This window comes from Corvus cornix, chromosome 1 (assembly GCF_000738735.6).
Source record: "Corvus cornix cornix isolate S_Up_H32 chromosome 1, ASM73873v5, whole genome shotgun sequence".
NCBI lineage: Eukaryota > Metazoa > Chordata > Aves > Passeriformes > Corvidae > Corvus > Corvus cornix.
In genome coordinates, this window is record NC_046332.1 from 112,134,989 (window position 1) to 112,156,091 (window position 21,103).

The window sequence follows — 21,103 nt, forward strand, 5'->3', positions numbered from 1 at the left end:
ACACTGAGGAAATGTTTGTCTGTTCTTTCCCCTTGAATGTTGCAGGAAGACTGGGGGGGTCTTGCAGCCAGTCCCACCCCATCCTGCTGGTAGTGAGAGGTGAGAAACTCAGTGGTGGGATTTTGATGGCCCTTAGGTCAGGAATGAGGAATGTCAGCAGCAGATGGGGATACCTTATGATGCAGGGAACATCCTTCAGCTCCACCTGGAGACCTGTGGAAAAAGGACCTCTTCTTGTTGCTCCACAAGAGCAGAAATTTAGAATGCTGCAAGTAAAACTATGACTGAAACAAAACTGTTTGAAGATCTTTATCAGGTGTCTCTCCCTAGTTTTCCACCTATCTTTTCTTCTCTCTTCACTTTTTCTGGACTTTTGGATCATCCTCACCCTTCCTTGGGGTCTCTTGTCAGTTGTTCAGGTCATCTGAAAACCTCACTGCCCCCACTCTGGCCGAGACCATCCCCCTGTGGAGGAGAGCAGATGAGTCTGGCCATATTTTGTAATCTGTAAGGTATAAACAGTACATGCCTCTTCCAGCCCCCCAGCCTGGAGTAGCTGTTTCGTTTCATTTTCCTTTTCCTGAAATTCCTGTTTGTTTGTTTTTAGTTTCAGGATGGCTACCAAGCTCCTTTCAGCACTGAATTAGGGGAACAGAGGGTACAGTAGCAGATGGACTTACCTATTAATCAAATTAATGTGTCTTGGTGAGCCAATTCAGAACACCATAGAGCTTGTTCTTGTGATTTCGTAACATCTCACGACACTCAATATTTTTGTTAAAGCTCTGCTTTCCAGATTCATGGGGTGATGGGAGAAGCTGAGGAAGAATTAGCAATAAAACATCTACAGCACCTGGCTGTAGAGAGTAATTGGCCGATGGTACCCAAGTGCATCCTAAAGGCTCAGCAAATCAGAAGGCAAATAAAAAGCACCTGCAAACAACTGATGTTGGCTGAGCTTGCTGGAAAGATGCATGAAATGTGCTTGACTGGCTCCTCCTGTGGACTGGAGTTGTTGAGTGCTGATTCCAAGTTCTCCAAAATGCCACAATGTTTTCTGGGTAGCCCCTTGTGGGAAGCTGGGAGCCTGCAGGGAAAGGGGATGTGTGTGTGTGTGTGTGTGTGTGTGTGTGTGCAAAGTGGGACAAGAAATTATCACCCTCAGAAGCTATGGAGTGGGAAAACTGAATCTCCAACCTCCCAGGATGGGTAGCAGCCACCGCCCCCTGAGAAACAACAGTGTCAAAATATGCTGCTAGTGAAAATAAGGCCAAAACCACAGTTTTACAAACATCTTGACAACTTTAAAAATATGTGGGATATGGGGCACTGAGAGAGACATCTGATAAGCAGCTGGGCATAAAGGCAGCTGCAAACTACCCACAGATAAAGGAGGTGCTGAGGCTGACTGTGATACTGGTGGAAGATCTCTCCTGCCATTCTTGTTCTGGTGTGGAAACAGCTGAACTTGTTACCAGGAACAGTTTGAAAAGGTTCAAACAAAGCCACTGACAGAAATAACTTAAATGCAGAGAGGAAAAAATTGCTTGAGAGTTCTTTTGGGAAGGATTAGGTTTTAAATAATTGCCATTTATAAGTTAATTTCACATCCTTTTGGAGCTTGGCCTGCTAGGATTTGAAGGCTTGACTGAAGCTGGCAGACAGGGTGGGCACTGATTCCAGGGTCTGACTGCCAAGAAAAAGGAAAATATTAAGAGTAAAAATTGGCAATTCAAAAAAAAAAAAAAAAAAAGGGGCCAGGGAAATATAGGGAAATGAGATTTAGTTTAGGAAAATTATTGTTCTCTGAGCCATGGACTGATTTTATGGCTGGCTTATTAGTCACAGTCTTACATGAGCCTGGCCTTTGTAATCAGTCTGAAAAGAAACTGGTGGAGAACACAGCTCCCAATGCTTTAATAATTTGTAAATCCACAATTTTGTTATTTTTAATCATGAGTGGTTTTTTTTATTTAAATTCGTATCAAAGTCTATTAAAAGCAGTGGGGAGACTCCTCTCAGCTTTAACAACTTTGAATCAAACCCTGCAAAAATAGATGCTATGTGTCTCAAGGCTTCTGCTGCAGCCTTGCCAAATGAGTGCAAGCTGCAAAGTAAAACCACAGCTCTTCTGTTTCTGACCCCCAGCCCTTCAGGATCGTGAATTACCAGGGCCTGTGTGACACCTCTCAGACCTTTTGCCCAATGCTGGACTATTCCTGAGGGATCTGGGCTTGCTCCTGATGTTCTCTAAGGTGCTGTGCACACGCATCCCCTCTGTTTCCTCTGGGTTTCCAGCACGTGTGGGATGAGTTCTGGAGGAAAAGGGGCCCAGAGCTAACACCCAGCTATCAGGTAAACCCACACCCCAAGAGACTGGAGATGCAGATAGATTCAAGAAAAACTGATGGAAGCAGGTTGTTAGACAGCCTTGTGGATCTCAGAGAAGGACATGTTTTTCTTTCTGGAAGAGAGCCATGATGTAGAAATAGACTGAAACCAGGAAAGAGGCCTGCAGCACTAGCTGAGGCTGTATACTTAAACATCTTTGCTGTCTGGCCATCTGGGCCTGCAGCTAAATTTACCTACAAATTATTTTCAATGTTTCTACATCTTGAGAGGTAAAAGGTGCACTTGATACTTTATGCTGGGGAGAAAGGCAAAATAATGGTCCTGAGTCAGATTTCCCCCGTGTCAGATCTGTGTGTGTGGTTTTGGATGCCCAACCTGTTTCATCAGCCTTCACCCACATCTGCCTGGAGCTCCAGGCTGGATACCCTGCATGCACAGAGCCCCTCACAGCCAACACAAAATCTGGATTTGCATTCCTCCTCTGTACAACACAAGTCAGAACAACCATTGGCAATGCAAATGCGCTCACATCTCTTTCTGCCTTTACGTTGTTACCAATTTATTTTTTGAACCATGGCTGGAGTTAGACTCTTTCCATGATGAAAATTCTCATGGATGATCCAGAAAGCCTTGTTTCTCAGCTCAGTCAAATTTGCTCAGTGGCTCCTGCATGCCTGACCCCAGGAGAAAGCCCCAAACCCAGGTGAAGTCTGTCCAACCCCTACACATCAGGGAAGGTTTGGTGTGGGCTTCTGACACCTCACAGGGAACTCACATGAGGAGGACTGACAGACTGTGGATCAGAAAAGTTATGTTTTGCCACTTTTGCAACCATCTCCTGCAAAATGAGGCAGCTGGATCTGGCCCTGGGTTGACAACTGCTGTGAAATGAGTTCACCACCCCAAATTTTAAGTGCCTGAGTCATTCCTTTGGGGACTGGCTTACCAATTCCTCCTCTGGAAGGCAAATGGATGAGGATGGCTGTAGCTCTTTCTGGTCAGAATTTACATCTCCCCAGCTCTTGGGAGGTGCCCCAGCACCTTCACTGGAGTATTGAGTGTTTGGCAAGTCTTGTCAGGCTCAGTGTAAATTAATGTCTCATCCTCTGCCTGTGTCGCTTCTCCTCTTAAGGTAATTTTCCCACCTGAATGGTTTCATGCAAATGGTTCCTCCACTTTAGAGAGAATAATGTGAAATTACCTGCTGAATAATCCTATCCCAGAGCTGGGATTTTTTTTCCTCATCTTAAACCAAAACCCTGTATTAGTCTCTGATTGCTGTCCATTGACTTGGGAAAGACTAGAAGCAATTATATTTGGGGATCAGAGAAATTAAGTCTCAAAGGACATGGAACCTTTCAGCTTTTTAATGATGTTGATTGTGTCTTTCTGTTCTGTGTGCCATCAATAAAATTTAAATATTTTATAGAAGTGATCTGTGATGGGTGATGGTACAGAACTGATCCAGTCATTCAGTTTATCTATGATTCTTAGCACACTAAAAATAGCCACAGGGAAAGTCTTAAATGCTTCCATCCATCCATCCATCCATCCATCCCACATTATATATATATATCATGTCCATCAGAGAGACTTTCTTGGAAATAAAGATCCTCTGTCTAGCTGGTTGTGAGCATCCCGCCTTGCTTTTCAACAAATGGCATGGGAAACCCTTCCAAGGCCAAAACATGTGAATGAGATTTATTAATCCTGTGGCCTCTTGTCAGTCATGACAATGCTAATAATCCATAATCCATACATCATGTCTACATCCCATGTAACAAATGCATCTCTGGGAGATGAATAATAAATCCCATGTGCACTCTGCTCTCTCCTTCTATGCCGAGAACACCCCGGATTTGGGGCAGCTCTTTCCAGCTACCCTGGTTCCTGGTCGCTTCCCGCACTGGGACGGGGCTGACACTGCCCCAGTCCTTGCCAGGGCCTGCTCCTGTGTCAGTATTTGTCGCTGTATCTGCAGTCAGGGTAGCGGTAGGCGAAGCGGGAGTCGCAGGAGCGCAGGGGTTTCAGGATCTCTGCCAGCTCCGCGATGGCCTCGTTGACACCGTGGTCATCGCCGAGGCCGCGGGCGCAGCGCTGCAGGAAAGTGTCGATCTTCTCCTGCACGGGGGGCTGGAATTTCCCCGTCAGGAGCTTTGGCAAAAGCTCTTGACACACCATGACAAGGCTGTGCTTCTCCCTGATGGAGTCACAGGACACAAATGGATACTGGCAGTCCACAGTCAGGCAGCTGAATATATCTTTATACTCCTGCTGGCCATCGATCAGCTGGCTCCCTGTTGGGGACAATTAAACCAGTTAGAAACATAGTAGTGAACTCCTGGACAGTCACAGATATCTGTACCTCTGTGTTAGCACAGGGTTTGTTACTACCTAAAGGATGTGACCACCTTTCACCACAAATTACGCAGTGCTGTAGCTGTGTATGAGCCAATTTTCTCGCTCCTGAAATATGTATATTTTTCTGAATGACAGAACTCTGCAGAACTGCCTGTCAGAGGAACTGGGGAGGAGTCTGTCAAGTCAAGTTGATGCAGAAGAAAATCAGAACTGGAGTACAAATCTAAAATGTGGAGTTCCTACAAAAAACTACCACAAATAGCCAGACCTGTAATTTTTTCCATGTTAACCAAAATCATTACATTGCAACAACAGCTCATCTAGCTGGAGTCAAGTTAACAGTCATAGCTGTTGGGATAAGAAAAGGAAACTCAGTGGAAAATTTTCTGACATCTGCTTCTGAATATTTGAGACGCTCAGCTGAATGTGTGAGCTGAGGAGAGGCCTTTTGAAAATTTGAATATTCAAAATGAAACTGTTAAATTATTGGGAGAATAGTCTGACTAGCTCCACTTCCAGGGGTAGACCAATGTAACCTGTGAAAATTGAATAGAACCCTTGATTTTATGTGAAAGTGACAAAAAGGGGAATTTTGTTATTATTGTTATAATAATAATAACCATTATTAGTCAATGTGATAAATACACGTAAAAAACATCCAATTTGATCCAATACTTAAACCAAACTATGAAATTTCTGCTTGCAAATATTGAGATTTGCATTGCAAAAGTTTTGAAAGCAAGACTTCAAATGAGAGCATTCAGCACACTGTGCACACTGAAAGCTGCTGCCAGCTACAGAGTGCTCACCAAACCACCGACTGCACAAACAAAACACCCATTGCCTTCCCGACTCAGAGCCAGGATGGCAGGACCTGCTGATGGTAAATCTCTCCGTGAACTTCTCATTACTTAATTTAAGTGCTGTTTGGTTCATTAAAAAAAAAAAAAAAAAGCAGCAGTAGATCCAAGGGTAGAAGGGGAAATATTTGTTTGCCCTGCCTCCCGAGCCCTCCCGTGACAGATGCGCAGCCACGGAGCCCGCTGAGTACCTTCCTCCTTGTCGATGATGCCCAGCGTGCTGGCATCCCGGATGAACAGATGCCCGTTGCTGAACACGCCGAAGGTGCCAGCATCCACGTGGGTGAAGTAGAAGAAGTAGTTGAGGTCGTTGGTGCCCATGGAGCGCAGCACGGCGAGGAGCTGCAGGGCCAGGTCCGCGGCCACCTCGGGGGCCGCGCCGAAGAAGTCGCGCAGGGGCCGGGTGCTGGCGCTGACCACCAGGCGCCCGCAGGAGCCCAGGTACCGTGGGAAGGGCCAGCCCTCCACGTCAGGGAAGATCTGCCAGGGAGAGTGGGAATGGGGGGATTACTGCTGCCCCTCTGCCCATGGACCCACTTCCCTCCCAGAGTGCCCTCTCTGGCACCAAGCAGCAGGGTTGTGTTTTGGTTTCTAAGTCAGTCCACAACCCTTCCTTGTCCCGTCCAGCCCTAGCAGCTGGGAAAGGTACTTACTACCCCATCCTGGAGGAGTTATGATGCTTTTTTTTTTTTTTTTATTTTGGTCCCTTTTTGTAATGGAGGAAGAATCTGGTATTTTGAGACTTATTCTGTAAGAGAGACTAACTGGAAAGTCTAAGATAATAATAGGTTTCAGATTCATGAAAATTTTAGCCACAGAACAGCTAATTTTAGGTGTCTTTGATGGGTCCCTCATGAGCACTGAACAGATGAAGTCACAGCTTGGAGTTGAGGTGGGACTAAAGCAGTTTTTACTAATTGGTGAGAACTGCCAGGCTCTTCCAGACTCTTTTGTAAGAGACTTTGCTGTCTCAGGGGCAGAAGTGGTGGGTGTTTGCTCCAGTGGGGAGGGACACCTGGGCTGGACTCCCTGCATCCCTGCATCCCTGCAGCTCATGCCAGCAGCACAGTTATCCCAGGTGGAAACCGAACTGTGTGACTGCTGAGCTATGCCAGCACAAAGCTTTCTGTCATTTACATTATAACTTATCTGTCTGCCCAGCACCTCAGACTGTGCCAAGGCATTATGAACTCATCCAGTTTCATGTTTAAGGCTGCTTCTCCCTTCTGCTGTGAAGGCATTTTGGGCAACCATGTGAAATCTAGCCGTTTCTCTTTGGCATATTTTTCTCACCTCTTTAAGCTGCATTCCCATGTCTGCAGAGTGCTAGGGGCCATGGCTTCATGTCCCAGTGACCCATAACTGGGGTGGCTGAATGATCCCCAGGAGCCTCCCAGAGCTCGAGCACCATTCCCCCTCCCTGGGACCACGCAGAGCCCTGTGAGCTGCAGCAGCGGCCTGGGGCAGAGATGGATGGTGCTGCCGCTGCCTCTTTTCTTCGTGGAATCATGAAGGGTTGCAAGAAACAGCAATGAGGACTAAAAGTGGGATGGGGAAAGGTGAGGATTCTCCCTCGGAAACATAAGGAAAGAGAGGAGACGCATGCCAAGCAGGCCAGAAGGGATCCAGGGGAAGGGTCTTCCACATCACCGCCTTCAAACCCAGAGTTTTGAAACCCAGAGCTAGTTACCAGTGGCAGGTGAATGGAAAACACAGCACTGGCATGTGGAGCATGGGAAAGCATGCTCTTTCAGAAACAGGCTGTGATTTTATGTAATGCATTAGCAATGCAAACCTAACACTCTGAAGTACTGGGGATGTGTAAAACCCTGGCTTTCACAGTGCTCTAGTGCAATAACCCACCTGGGGTTCCCTATCTCTCCCCAGCTTCACAGACTGATGCAGGGAGCACCTCATGAGTCTGCCTGGATTCAGCCACCCAACCCCATAAAAAACCCACACTTTTTGAAGGCCAGGGAGCTGGCAAAGGCCAGGGCTGGGACTCACACATCTCATGTGAGGGTTTGCTCGCGAGGGGTCGTGGGGTGTTGTTTCAGGCTGGGGCAGGGTGGCACATGTACCTGTAGGAGGATGGGGTGTGAGTTCACTGCCAGGGTGTACAGCAGGCGCAGCTTGTCCCGGTCCGTGAGGTGATCCATGTAGATGCTGCCGGCGTCTGGCACCTCCGCGTAGCGCCGCACGATCCTGTCCAGGAGGCGCTGGGATGGGCAGCGCAGCATTGGGCTGGACAGGCCCTGTGGGAGGGGAAACATGGCAAGGATGCCCAATTCCAGCCTGAGGTGTTGCAATGCGCTAGGATCATGCTGGTGGTACAGACACCTCTGTGCTCTGCCCAGTGTGCCTCTGCCTGCTGCGGCGTAGCTCCCAAGGATATGGGCACACAGGGCATCTCACCCTTCCTAGGAAAAGGCCTGTGCCATCCAAACATGCCATTTCCCAACTCAGGTTTCAAGAGTGGCCCCCATTCCTGGGCACTGCAAACCTCATATTCCCCTGACTGCACAGCTCCACATGTCTCCATACCACGGGACTCTTCCCTCCACCCGGGTTTCCAGCCCTGGCATTCCTGGTGGAGGCCCTCCAGCTGTTAGGACAGTGAGTCACTTCCCTCGTTAAATAATCTTCGGATCACTTTGCTATTTGCTTAACCTGGGAGCAGCTTTCTTGGAAATACTATTTGCTAAGGTCAGTAAACATGCTTTAAAAATGTAAATAAACATTGTGTGCGAGTATAAGCACAGGATATGTTCTCTCTCTGATAAACTCATGCATTAACTATCAAAACCAAATAGCCTGTGCATATTTTTTGTAAATACCAGCAACAAATAGAGAACTGTTGCACTCATGGAATAAATTATTACTGTATTTCACCCTTCAGATTTGGAGGTTTGGCTTGTAAAATTGCATGAGCAATCTATGGCTGGGATAAATGGCATAGACATTTATATCTTCATAGTAAAAAATGGCCTTTTTTTGTTTCTCAGTTAGTCTTCCTTAATAGCCCAGGAGAGTGTATGTATGGAGGTTTGCCCACAGTGGCACAGAAGCACTGCCCTGCCATGCCTCTGCTGCAGAAGGGAATCAGGTTTTTTTAAGCCACTTTATTAAAAATGATCCCAGTAGCCAAATTTACTCCTTTGGGTTTTGTTTATAATTTGAGGGTTGGGAGATGTGCTTCAGAGGAAAGGGCAGTGAAGCTCACGTTGCTCCCTGCCATCCTTCATGCTGAGAGCAAAGATTTTACGCAGGATCTCCCCAGGTCTTTTGGTAACTCTAAGGTAGGTCCCTCTCAGCCCCTCCTGTGCGAGCTGTTCATTTGGCATGAAACACTGAATTACCCATCCGTGACAAAGAAATAAAGCAACATGGAAAAGAGGAGTATGACACTTTCCCAGTTGGAGGTGGAAAGGAAGGACTGGATGTCCCATGTCTCCTCTTTTGTATCCCTACTGGCCTCAGTGAGGTCCCAACCACCCCTTCCTTGGCCATCAGCAGCAAAAAACAAGTCCAAAATGCCAATAGCTGGTCAAAACTACCAGAGAAGCTCAACCACAATTGAAGAGTTGTTTCACAAAAACAAAAAAACCTTTCTTCCCAAAATGAATAAAACATTTGTCAAAAATAATTCTACTCAGTTCCTGTTGCAAGCCTTCACACACTCCTCTCCTCTGGTGTAGTCTTATCAGGAAAATATTTTCTCAATTAATTTTCTAAAACCATAGAAGGGGTGCAGGGGAAGGGATGGCTATGGATTTCTGTCTTGCAGCACTTGCAGGAACGTTGTGGCCGACTCTGTCACTTTCCCTTTGGAGGAGAAGTGATAAAAAATGAGCAGAACAGAGCCATGTTAAGTAAGAGATAAATGGTGGAGAAAGTCTCTTGCAGCTCAGTGTGTATGCAAATATTTGCAGCCGAAGTTAGAAAGCCTTGCTGCCTCCAGCAGTCTGCAATGCAAAAGCTGAGACCCTGAAGAGTACACAGTAGGAACATAAATCACAGGGGTAGAGAAGGCATGGATGGTGTAACTGGGACTTTTCTGAGGTCAGAGCTCATCCTCTTATCACAGATGTGGGCACGCGCTGCCCGTGGTGCTCATGGCTGCTGGTTTCCTGGGAAGCTGTTTCGGGCACATCAGTGGAGGTGTGGGAGCAGAGGAGCAGGGCTGGATGCTGACACGTTTGCATCAAACATTGGTGCAGCTTCCTGCAGTTTAATGAAGCCCCGATCCACAAAAACTGGGCAATGAGGCCTTTTGATTTTGGCAGAGACAGTCAAAAGCGTAAAGCTCAGCACCTGCTTGATTGTTTCAGTGGAGAGGGGTCTCACCTTCCTGCACACTGATGGAAACATCTCTGCAGCAGAAAAGGAGCTGGAGTTGTAAAACTGTCAGACAAAAACTGTCAATGGAAGAAAAATGTGAAGAACACATACTCGAAACACTGGAGATACAGATTTATCTGAGAGTATCTTAAGTCCTTTGCAGTGACTTATCACCCCAGAGAATAAAACCTGACAGACAGCCTGATGTATTTTTTGTGATTGATATGGAAAGCTCTTTATTTACTTTGATTAAATACCCACATTTCTATATCTGATAGTGACTTGTTCCTGCAAAGCCTACCTGCACTCAGCTGTGATTTTTTTAACCCCTCCTATGCAGTACATGATGCATTTTAAACTCCATGAGTTCATGCATATGCATATGTAGCACAGACACACCCAGAATTCACTTGGATGTAAAGACAACTTGTGGAAGAAAACTTCTCGCTCTCTTTTTTCTTCAGTCAGCCCAAGGAGGGATGGCCCAGACCAGGACCATGGCTGCCTCCTGCCCCACAAGCCATATCTGGGTCCAGCTTCACCAAACTACCAGGTTTAGGGAGGGCTCCAGGAGGAAACACTTGGATGTAGATGTCAAAGCACCTACAGCTCCTGGCCATGTGAATCCAAGGGTTTCCTTCACTCCCAAAAGAAGGAAAGTAAGGATGCCCTGAGAAGCTCATCCCCACTGCCAGCAGGTTTATGGAAGTCTCTGACGATGAGGTACTGGGTCAAAGAGGAGGCAGGTCTAGGAGGAGGCTCCAGGAGCCCCATAGTGCCCATCCTTCCCTAGGATGGACAATTGGACCAGTGAGTGAGCTGCTGCCCGTGTGCAGTACGCAGAGATGTGGACTGGACTCAGAGGCCACATGACCGGGGTGCCAGTGCATCTGCTGTGGGCAGGACGAGGTGCTGGTCAGCAGTTGCTGGTCAGCAGTTGCTGGTCAGTAGTTTCAAACAGTCCGTCCTAGAGAGAGGGGCTGCAAATGGTGGCTTTTCACCTCAGTACTGCTTTCCTCTGTCTGCCTTCAGCATTTTCCAGGCTGTGCTTTGTAGGCATGGCTGTAAATTTGCCCTGTGGGTGATCTGTGCTGAAACCAACTTGCTTTGTTGCCCTCCAGCAGGAAAGCACCCAGAGAGGTTTGAAGTGATGAGCTCCTGGGCAAAGCAGTGGGTGGCTGTGGCTGCCATGCAGGCTGAGCCCCAGCTAAATCCGGCTCATCTCTGAGGCAGGCTGGATTTTAAGACTGAAGACTTTGCTGCATCCAATAAAGATTTTCATTGTGGCAGGTGAAATAATCACTGTGGCAGGAGGCTCAGCTGATGGCTGGGTCAGGCAGGGCAGGCAGTGTAAAGTGGAAAAACATTACTTCATGGTCTGTCATTCTGATTCAAGCACGTTATGGTTTGTCGTAATGTTCTCTCTATGAGACAAAATTACCTGGGCCCATTAGCTTTTCCCAGTGCTGCTATATAGGATAAACTGTGGGGAAGGGAGAACAAGCACTGCTGTGTGCCTGCAGCTTCATGAAACCGAGTGGGCATCGTGTCAGGCATTGAGAGAGGTGTGCTTGCTGTTAACACCTCTGAAAACAGGGAGAAGGGGAAACAGAGCCATAAGGGCAGTGCTTCAGGTGAGTATTTGCAGTGACACATGGTACACCCCAAAACCCCTCTCCAGTGGCTCATGCTGGGTTACCAACATGTGTCTGCCTGGCAAACACTGCAGAGGGGCCACGGTGCTGGGCTGGGTGCAGGCAGAGGTGCTGGTTTCAGTGGGAGGAGGGCAGGTGGGATAGCCAGGGAGGAAGGGGATCATCTTCTCTGTGGGGCTGGATGGACTGGGGAGGTCACTCTGTAACCTGTGGTGGCCCACACAGCGGGGCTGGGAGGGGGTCTCGCACACAGACTAACACACTCATTGTGACTGAAATGTTGTTGCCACTGGCTGCTTTTCAATTTAGACCACTGTGAGACCAGAAGCCATTTCGCAGAGCACATGCCTGATCTTAAAAAGTGATTGCTGCTGAATTTTGGTGGTGGGGAGGTAGGTCCCAGGGTCTCTGGATCACTATGTTTCTCTGTTTATTCAAATATGTATGCTGTTAGAAGAGATTTAAATACAAATTTTTGTTTCTCTGATTGATTTACAGAACCAAAGGACCATGAAAACATGAGCAGAGCAATCCTGAAGCTGATGTGCAAAGGTCTGGGCCTCCCTGCAGCCTCCCATGCCCTTTCCAACTAAAAAGCTGCACGGGTTGATGAAATGTCCCAGGGACTTTGTCACTGGGCACGTCCCCCCAGGCTGGCCCTGAGCTCACTTCAGAGACGCCCTGGAGCAGGCATCAGCTCAGCTTCCTACTGCTGCTGCACAGGGAAATTCCTGGGAGAAACTGGATAGGTGCAAAGCCAGGGTGCCCTAGCCAGGCTCTCTGTGTGGTGCTGTGTGTGCACATGAGCATCCATATATGTGTGTGTGCCTGTGTGTGCAACCCAGCCAGCTCAGCTGGCATTTCAAACTCCGAGAGGACGGGGTAGGGAAAACTGTAGCACATGAAGAGCCTTTTAAGGAGAAGGATTTGGGCTCAGCTGATGACTTAACTTTGCAGCAGGTCTGAGATACCACAGAGCCTCATTTCTCCAGTTACTTTTTCACCCAGCTCAGCAAATGGAAGTTTTAAGCTCTCGATTCCTTCCTTCCCTTTCCCTCAGCACTGCTGGGGTGGCAGCACAATTTGGCACAAACACCTGGGACACTCCAGCAAGGCTGGAGGACCTGGCAGCCCAGCTCGCCCTCCTGCAGGCCCCTGCAGTGCTGCCTGGGGGGACAGTGGTGGCCAGCAGATGCCTGGGCAGCTGCTGCCTGCCAGCCTAAGGAGTTGTCCCTGCCCACAAGCTCAGGTGAGGGGAGCTCTGAGTTTCCCTATCAGGCATGTGCCACCCCGGAGGGTACTGACTTCAGGGTGACCTGCTGTGCTGGACTGTCAGGGATTTGGGTGAGTCCTTTTTGGTGCAGTCCAGGCATAACCCCAGCGGATCCCTCGCTCTCTCTTCAGGCAAGCTGCTCCACAGGGTAAGAGAAGAGGAAGAACCAAAGAAGCACAGCTTTAGCACTCACCAAAGATGAGTGGATGCAGCAAGCAGCTGCCTTTATAGAAAAATAAATGAAATCTCTTTTTCACAGTCACTTCTCTCTTGGAAGGGGGACAAGTACTGGAATAATCCTTTGCCTCTCAGGGTCTTGCTCAGTGTATATCCAACCCCAACCCTGGCTGCTGCCCCTTTCCAGTGGTTATTGCAATGTTTTGCTGTTGTTTAGGTGGAGTGAGGGAGATGCCCTGTGCCGTAGCTGCCCATCTACCTGGTGGTGGGACCCATGCACACCGTGCTCCTGTCCTGGCTTCACTGGTGACACCCCAGGCAGAAAGGGCACTGTGCTTCTTTGTGACTGAGGTCATTTGCTATGGATGGCAGGAGAATGAATACTGGAGGCTTTGGCTCTGACTGCCCATGCCCCTCATCCTGCCAGCCACAAGCAAGAGAGACCCACACTGACTTGGTCCCTGGCCCAAAGCAAAATCACTTTCAAAGCATTGCCTGCCCTTTTGGGTAAAACTTTATGATCAAAAAAACCCCAAAACCCCACAACGCTGAGATGTGATGGAAAACTAGTAAATAAAAAAAGGCAGCAATCTCCCCACTGGAGCTGTTACCATGTTTGTGTGCACAGCCTGATGTTATCCCTGTGCCTGAAGCCACCTGGTGCTATGGTTTTCCACAGGACTTCAGCCTCAGCCTGCTCAAGGAGCCAGAAGCTGGTGCTCTCCTTGCTGAGGCCAAACCCATCCCAGCCCTGGACAGGCTCTGCCATGGCATTATCTGTGGCTGGGAGGGCTTGGCCTTCAACCGCGGCACTTTTCTTCCTATCAGGGCATCATTTTGCCTTTCCCCTTTGGCACGTGGACTTGGCTGGGGGCACATATCTCCACCGACCAGGCAGGAGGAAGAGTTCCAACCACCACCCAAACTCCCCCTCCAACCAGCAAGTTGCAGCCATATCCCCTTCAGACCCTTTTCACCCCCCTAAACCACACGGGACTCGCTCTGCCCCTGCTCCCCCAGCTGTGGCAGGACTCAGACCTGGACCAGGTCGGGGGTGAGGCGCTTGGCCCGCAGCCACTTCTGGAAGCGCTGGGTGCGGCGCAGGGCACGCTCCAGGCTGCAGGTCTTGGTCTTGAGCAGGGAGGTGCAGATGCGCTTGTCCGCCCGGTCATGCTGGTACTTGGAGGTCAGCCGGGTGATGTCCACCAGCCGCCAGCTCTTGGCATCGTCGGTGTAGTTGCCCGAGTAGCTGAGCAGTGAGCTGGGGGGCAGCTTTAAATGAGAAGAAAGCCAGGTGTCAAACCTGCCAAACCAAAATGAGAGCCCCACGGAGAGCGGGTTAAAAGCCACACGGACACCCGCACAGCACCCGCCCCGCTAAGTTTCTCCAGGCTGGCCGCAGGGGCTTCCTGCCATCGCCTGGCAAAGGCTGAGCAAGCCCAGATGGGTGGCCCCAGGCACTGGGGTGAGGTGAGCAGGCTGAAACCATCAGCTAAGGAAATGTGCTTTGGTAAAAAAGTCCATCCTTGCTTCCCACTTAAACCATCCCTTGTCATGAATGGTGCCATAGGGCGAGGGGTGAAACCCTCTTTTGGGTAGAGGGAGGGAGGAAAGGGACAGGGTTTTGGTTCAGGAAGAATTCCTGGTGTTTTTCAATTTCCGTAATCCTGGAGAAAGGGTCCCAAAAAAGGAGTACTTGACACTTTAAAGGACCCTCCTGATATTAAAACCACCTGACAAATGTATTTGGGAATATCAAAATGACCTCTTGTTTTGAGGTGGTGGCTTTACTCAGTGCTGAGGTCTACATGTCTCCCCCAACATCCCTGACTGTATTTCAGCAGCTGGGATGAGTGACCTCCCCAACAGCAGCAGAGTTTGGGGTGTGATGGGGGGGATGGGGTACGTGTGCCCTGGGCGTGCAGCGCCTCTGTAGTCATGGAGATCTTGCACTAATTTGCTCCCCCTACACAGGCACAGGAGGGGAGCATATGGGCTGGGTAATTAGGTAATTTTTTTTGTTTCAGCAGCCCCCTCAGCCCTGCCCACACGCGCATCGCACATGCTGGGGCTGAGGAGTGCGGTGCCTGTTCTGGGATGGTGTCTGTAACCTGCTCTTGGAAAACGGCCCAGCTCTGACCTTTGGTTTGGCCAACGTCCTGCCCTCGCTGCCTCTGAACCCTCCGGCCCTGAGCTCCTTGCCCAAGTGCGTAGGAAAGCACGTCCTCATTTAATCTCGCCGTAAATTAAAGCTGGTAGCTCAGAAGTGAAACGGGAGAGGCAAGAGGTTCCCTGCAGGATTAGCCTAGCTGGAGTTATATGAAAAGACATTAACAACTCCAAAAGCTGAAGCTGGTCTTTCCTTTTAAATTCTGTTTGGGAAATAGGCACAGAGAAATTTGGGGAGGATTAATTTTCTATGGTTTCGGGCAAATAACTGACACAGTGACATGAGCCAATCTGCAATCAGAGGCTGATCAGACAATCCCTCCTGAAGGCAGCACCTCACTCCCCTTCCCCACCACAGACCCTGTGCAGCTGAGCTCTTGGGCAGGCACAGGTGCCCAGGAGGGGGGAAACCCTGGTGATTCCCATGCTTTGGCTTTCAACTGTTTCCATGTGCCTCCTTCCAAAAATTTACCATGGAGGATGACAAGAAGTGGGGGAGCCTTGTGTGAACAGGTTGGTGGATTCCAGCATTTCAGTTATTTGGGCGTTTTGCCTGATACAAAATTGAAGATTCTGTACAATTAAGGCACCTGACATGATAATAAACACTTTGTTTGGGTTTGGGTTTTTTGTTTTGGTGGTTTTTTTGGGTTTTTTTTGGTCTGGTTTTGAGCTAGGATTTAAGAAAAGAGAAAAATTGCTTTGCCTCACTGTGATTGTTGTGCATCAGGACCCCTCCCAGCGCCTAATTTGCAAAGCTGGCACAGCATGCCAGGCACGTACTGGGAAGAGATGGCTCTGGGCTGGGTTTCTCTTTCTTTCTTTTTCCTTTTTTTTTTAAGTTAAGCACAAATATGCCTTGTGACTTGACTCAAGTCTATGTGTTCAGGGGAGCTCACATCACGCAGAGAGCAGGAAAGTGCCACCTCCTGCATGCAGGCAGCACATGGATGTGTGAAATCCAGGGCTGTGCTTTAATTTGAGGGTGGATGGAGTGATCTCCTCTGCAGAGCTCTTTGGGGTAGAGCCACACTGGCCTGGGAACCCGGCATGGGCTGCAGCAAGTCTGTATTTGGCATCATTTCTGGGCAGCACAGTTCTGGCCTGGCACAGTTGCTAGATACTTTCAAGATTCATCATCGAGTTGTGCTGTAACAACTCCCTCTCACACAGAGCTTTTTAGCTAAGGGCCTGCAAATGCTCTAAGACCTGCAGTAAGATCTATGTGAATAAGTGAGTCACAGATTACAGATTTTAGATCAACCCAGAACTAAATGCTGAAGAAATCCAAACTTGGTTTTCCTTTTTTCCTGAAGGAAGCTAAGTATTTTGTTTCAGCCAAAATAATTTTGCTTGCATTTGGAATTTTACATTTTTAAAAAAATTTAAGTAAGTTAAGTCTTAAAACAAACAAAAAAGAAATACCGTATAAACCCCCATGGAATTGAAGCATTTCAGCTTTTCCAGTCTTCTTTCCCATTATTTTTGGACAAAGCTCAGCACCAGCATTCACACAAGTCTGTGAATAGTTTTGGTCAGCTCAGTTCTGTGGTGTTTTGAAAACCTAGTATTTTACAAAAACTTTCACTGCACTCTGCTCTCAGTACAGTTGGTAGACAATCTTGGTATTCTCATTTACAGATGGATGAAGCTGGGCAAAGATAAGGGAAGTATAGAACATTAGAGCACAAGATGAGTCACCAGCCGTTCTGGGAACAAAACCCACATCTTTTCACTGTGAATGCATGTCAGAGCTCCCAGAAATGATGGAGAATTAATGAAGTATGTTCTTATGTGAATTAACGCAGAGAAGCCCAAGTGCCATCCACCTTTGTGAACATGTGAAAAGGTACATGAGGGTGGATCAAAGAGCGTAAGCACCACTGAAATTTCCCTAGTTTAACCTCCCACTTGCCAAAAAAAATCCCAGTTTTTCAAGAAACCAAGTGGGAGAACAAGTTTTACCCATGCAAAGGAAAGCCTGAAGCTGAGTGACTGCTCAGGAGAACATTTTTCAGTTCCCCTTCCCGAAGCGCTTGGAGCAGAACTGCACATTATCACTTATTTGTGGGAAGCCGACTGCGGGCTGGTGGGAGAGAAAAAGAAGTGTCTGGCTTGGGGAGCCCCTCTGCCTCCCCTGAGGCAGAAGCATTGTGCTCCCACATGTTTGTGGCTCTGCACTGCTGGACCCCAGTGGGACACCCGCACCCCATTGCCGCTGTCCCCTGGAGGAAAGCCAGAGCGGAGCCCTCCTGCCTTGGGTCACGTAGCGCCTCTCTCCCACAGCCTGGTGCACTGCGCAGATGGAACCCCACAGCCAGAGGCAGTTCTGCTATTTTTGGCAGGGCTGAGGGAACCTGCATGGCCCCAGCCTCGCCACTGGCCAAGTGGGAGTAACCAAAAGGGAGCTGCTTTGTACCTGGCAGCAGGTCCCTAAAAACCCTGCACAGGTGAGCGGCAAAGGGGCCACAGCAGGTTGGGGCAGGGGGCAGGAGCCAGCTGCGGTGCCAGCCTGTTGCAGGGAATAAAATGTAGAGCTTAGCAAAGCCACAAGCTGCCTTTTTCCAGCAGCAGTGGGGGAAGGAAGGATGTCTGGTATTACAAGTCCATCCCAGACAAACCATTATGGTTTTACTATGCTACGTTTTATAGGATAGTTTAAGATAAAAACGGTGATTTGTCTAATACTATACTACTTACATTATAGCATTAAAAATACAATCTTACTATAATAATTTCTTCTCCCCCAGGCTTTTATATCTATAAAAGAAAGTGCATATGGCTCTATAAATCATATCAGACCCAATAAACCCTTCCTCTGCCAAGCACTGCCTTTAACTTTCTCCTCAAATACAACTGGCAACATTTTCCCTGCTGTCGTCAGATATGCTCTGCTTTTGAGCCTAAAAATGATTGGATTGCTCTGATGACCACTCAGACAGTGTGTGTCTCATCAACAACGAGGCACATGCAATTTCTGCCTTCAAGTTCTCACACAAATCTCCCAAAATGTACCAGCAATTTAGCCACGTGCTATTTTCAAGCGCGTGGGTAACCTCATGTGCAGAAGTCCTCATGCCTCAGGCAGGTTTAGATCCCTTTTGATCTTAGTTAAAACCCACGTGAAATTCTGCACATTCACGTTGTTGCACCTGGTACAAAATTATATAGCATGTTTGTATGTTTGTAGTTAACATACTCTGTTGGGAGCCTACAAAGCTAAACCCCTTTTTGCCTTTAATCAGTTGCTCCTAAGAAAATATTTCCAGTAAATCTAAACAAGCTGAATTCTTCCTTCCCTCTTCCCTTCCCCCATCGCTGCCTAGCATTTTTTGAGAGCCACTCTCTAGGCAGAAATTTGTGCCTTTTACTCCTGCTTTCAAGTTATAGTTCAGGGCTGAAGTCTGATCATGTTTGCATGGCTTTAAAAGAAGAGAGACAAAGCATCAGCTTATAGACATTAATTAAAACACTAAGCGCTGTAATGGCAACTGGATGCTAAGTTGCTCTTTGCATTGTTGTTCATGAAACTACCTGGAAATTCTAACAGGCAACTTTCAAATTACTATAGAGAACGCTTTAAAAATTACTCTGCTGAGTTTCTGACCTTATTTCCTCTTTAAAGAACTTCTTGCATATGGATGTCCCAATGCAGGCGTTGCATTTATCAAGTCCCAGGAAAGTCCGGCCAAAACTGTAGCTGGGTTTGATGTGGGGCACAGACGGAGAAGCTGTTGCTGCTGTGGAAGGGTTAGAGATCAGAGCCAAAACCAGGAGCAGCATCAATGGATCTGCAACTCTGGAGCAAAGGCAGCATATCCAGCGCTCCATCTACAGTACTGGAGAGCTCTGCTTTTAGCAAGTTGTCCCTCTCTAGGATTTCAGTCTTTTTTGATGACTTCAGCCTGCAGTGGTGAGCCCCGCAACACAGCAAGACACTCTGGGTGCAGGAGACACTGCTGCAGTCCCCATCCTGCCAGCTGGTCACTGGCTCTATCAGCTTGAGGTTTGGGTGGGAAAGATATGCCGTAGGGTGGGGAGAAGGAAATACATGGAGGATGCAGATAACTTGGGTTGCCATGGTTATCTTTCCTTTCCTTGTTGCAGCTGCTTTGGCCCCTGCTGACCCTCCCATCAGCCAACTTGGAAAACAACACGAAGAAGTGCTCATCTGCACTTGGTGCAGACAAATGAAGGATATCCTGTCGCTTGAGAAAAGGGCATATGTGGGACACTTAGTAAAAAATTATTTGGGAGGAGTAATAGCATGGCAGAAATGCACATTTTACCAGAAGCCAGACCTCTGGTGTTGCTTTATTCCTGGAGATTTGTGATGGTGCATGGCTTGGCTTCTTGGATGCTTTCTTGGCTTGGTGTGCCCTTCTCATGAAAGCCCTGGAAAGGCTGTCAGGTGGAATCATCACTGTTCTGGTTTTTTGCAAACAGCATTGTTCAGCAGTGATTGCACCGCAGTGTTTCGTGCCACAGAAAGCAGGATAGCCTGCAGCTTTCCAAAACTCTCAGCTGATAGAGCAGCCTGCCCTCTAATCCCATTGGAAAATGGGGTTTTCAGCAAGACTTCTGTGATTTTGAATGTCTTTTCATCATGGTCCTGGCACTGGAAAGAAGCTAGAGAAAGGGATGGGTCGAACTCAGGAGAATGTCAGGTTTCAGATAGACTTCGAGATTCCTGTGATCACACCAAAAGCTGTTCTTGTTAGGACAAAGATTTGGAAGTTATGGGAACTGGTGGCTACCCATCCTGGCCTGGATGCTGGGCACAGGACTATGCCAGGATCTCTGGCAGGCTGCACACCTTGAACGAGCAAGTGGTACTCTGGCTGCAGGCAGCACGTGTTGCTGTGGTGGCACTGGGTTTTGGTCCCTCCCTGTCCCCAGCTCTTGTGTTTTCATTGATGTGGGAGGTTCTCCTGGGCTGTATCTCACCCTGGGAGCAGTGAGGAGCAGACTGAGGCTTTGGAGACTTCTCATTCCCCCAGCTGGGCTACCCCCACCAAGTGGGCAAGCCACTTCCTAGTACATTTTTAATGGAAGAAAAGGTGCATTGTAGCCACCCTTAATTATCCCCTCTGGCATTTAATCACATCCTGATGGGACCAAGGGACATGAGAGCCACAGGGGTGCACGTTGGGCTCGCGATTACACCTCGCTTTCTGGAGGGGCTGCTTGAGGAGGGTGATCCTAAGGCAACTATTTAAAGCACAGATTCTTATTAGTCGTGGCACTTGGGAGATCCAGGATCTCTCCTTGGCTCCACGCCCTCCTGGGAGGTTGCTTTGCCTCCTGGGGCATCCCTATGCACAAAATGGAGATGGTGACATTTAGGGTTTGTCTAGAGGGTACAGCACAGACAGAGGAGGATAATGAGCCCTGCTGAGAGGAAAGGGGGATGTTATGAACCCTGCAGAAGTTGCAAAGCACAGGGGCTGGGCACTGCTAATACACCAGCAAGTGCATTCAACACACGACTCTGCTTTGAGCCATCCTCACATTTGGCCTAATACTCCAGAATAAAGCTCTTTGAAATAGGTTGGTGGAAAGAGGCAGAACCAGAGCTACATGTTAGCTGTGTCCCACTTCCAGCAGTTTATCCCTGCCCTTTTCTATTGCTGGTACATTGTTCCTCTCCCATCTGCAGGAATCAGCCTTGCCCACGGTTTCCTGCCAGTAGCTCTGCAACTGTGGCCACGCTCACATTGTTCCCTGCCCAGCTCTTCCCTGGATGGTACCAAAATTACACACCAGCAATCTGTCTTTATCTTCATTACCTAATATATAAACCACGTATCCTTCAGTTTCTTTACTAATTCAATTGCCTTCCTTCTGTCTTCAATCCTCTGTTGTAATTCTAAGAGCAGAGACCCAGGCTCCCATCCCTCCCGTGCCCAGCCTGT

The 21,103-nt window shown here is 48.3% G+C and overlaps 1 protein-coding gene across 1 annotated transcript; it reads right to left on the minus strand.

Moving 5' to 3' along the window:
- Positions 1 to 2,894: 2,894 nt before the first annotated feature.
- On the minus strand, positions 2,895 to 19,189 carry DIPK2B (divergent protein kinase domain 2B). Its single transcript, XM_010394598.4, has 5 exons — positions 18,796 to 19,189; positions 14,058 to 14,322; positions 7,655 to 7,828; positions 5,765 to 6,053; positions 2,895 to 4,649 (listed from the first exon to the last, which is right to left on the minus strand). The coding sequence occupies exons 1-5, from the start codon at positions 19,017 to 19,019 to the stop codon at positions 4,309 to 4,311; spliced, it is 1,293 nt and encodes a 430-aa protein (XP_010392900.1). The 5' UTR covers positions 19,020 to 19,189; the 3' UTR covers positions 2,895 to 4,308.
- Positions 19,190 to 21,103: the final 1,914 nt, after the last annotated feature.

What these genes read in the sequence shown, in the direction of transcription:
- DIPK2B (XM_010394598.4), bottom strand. Translation starts at nt 19,019, where the DNA reads ATGGAGCGCTGGATATGCTGCCTTTGCTCCAGAGTTGCAGATCCATTG. An exon ending in TCACCCCCGACCTGGTCCAG is followed by an intron (nt 7,829 to 14,057) that starts GTCTGAGTCCTG and finishes CCCCTCCCACAG; the next exon opens with GGCCTGTCCAGCCCAATGCT. An exon ending in CATCATCGACAAGGAGGAAG is followed by an intron (nt 4,650 to 5,764) that starts GTACTCAGCGGG and finishes TGTCCCCAACAG; the next exon opens with GGAGCCAGCTGATCGATGGC.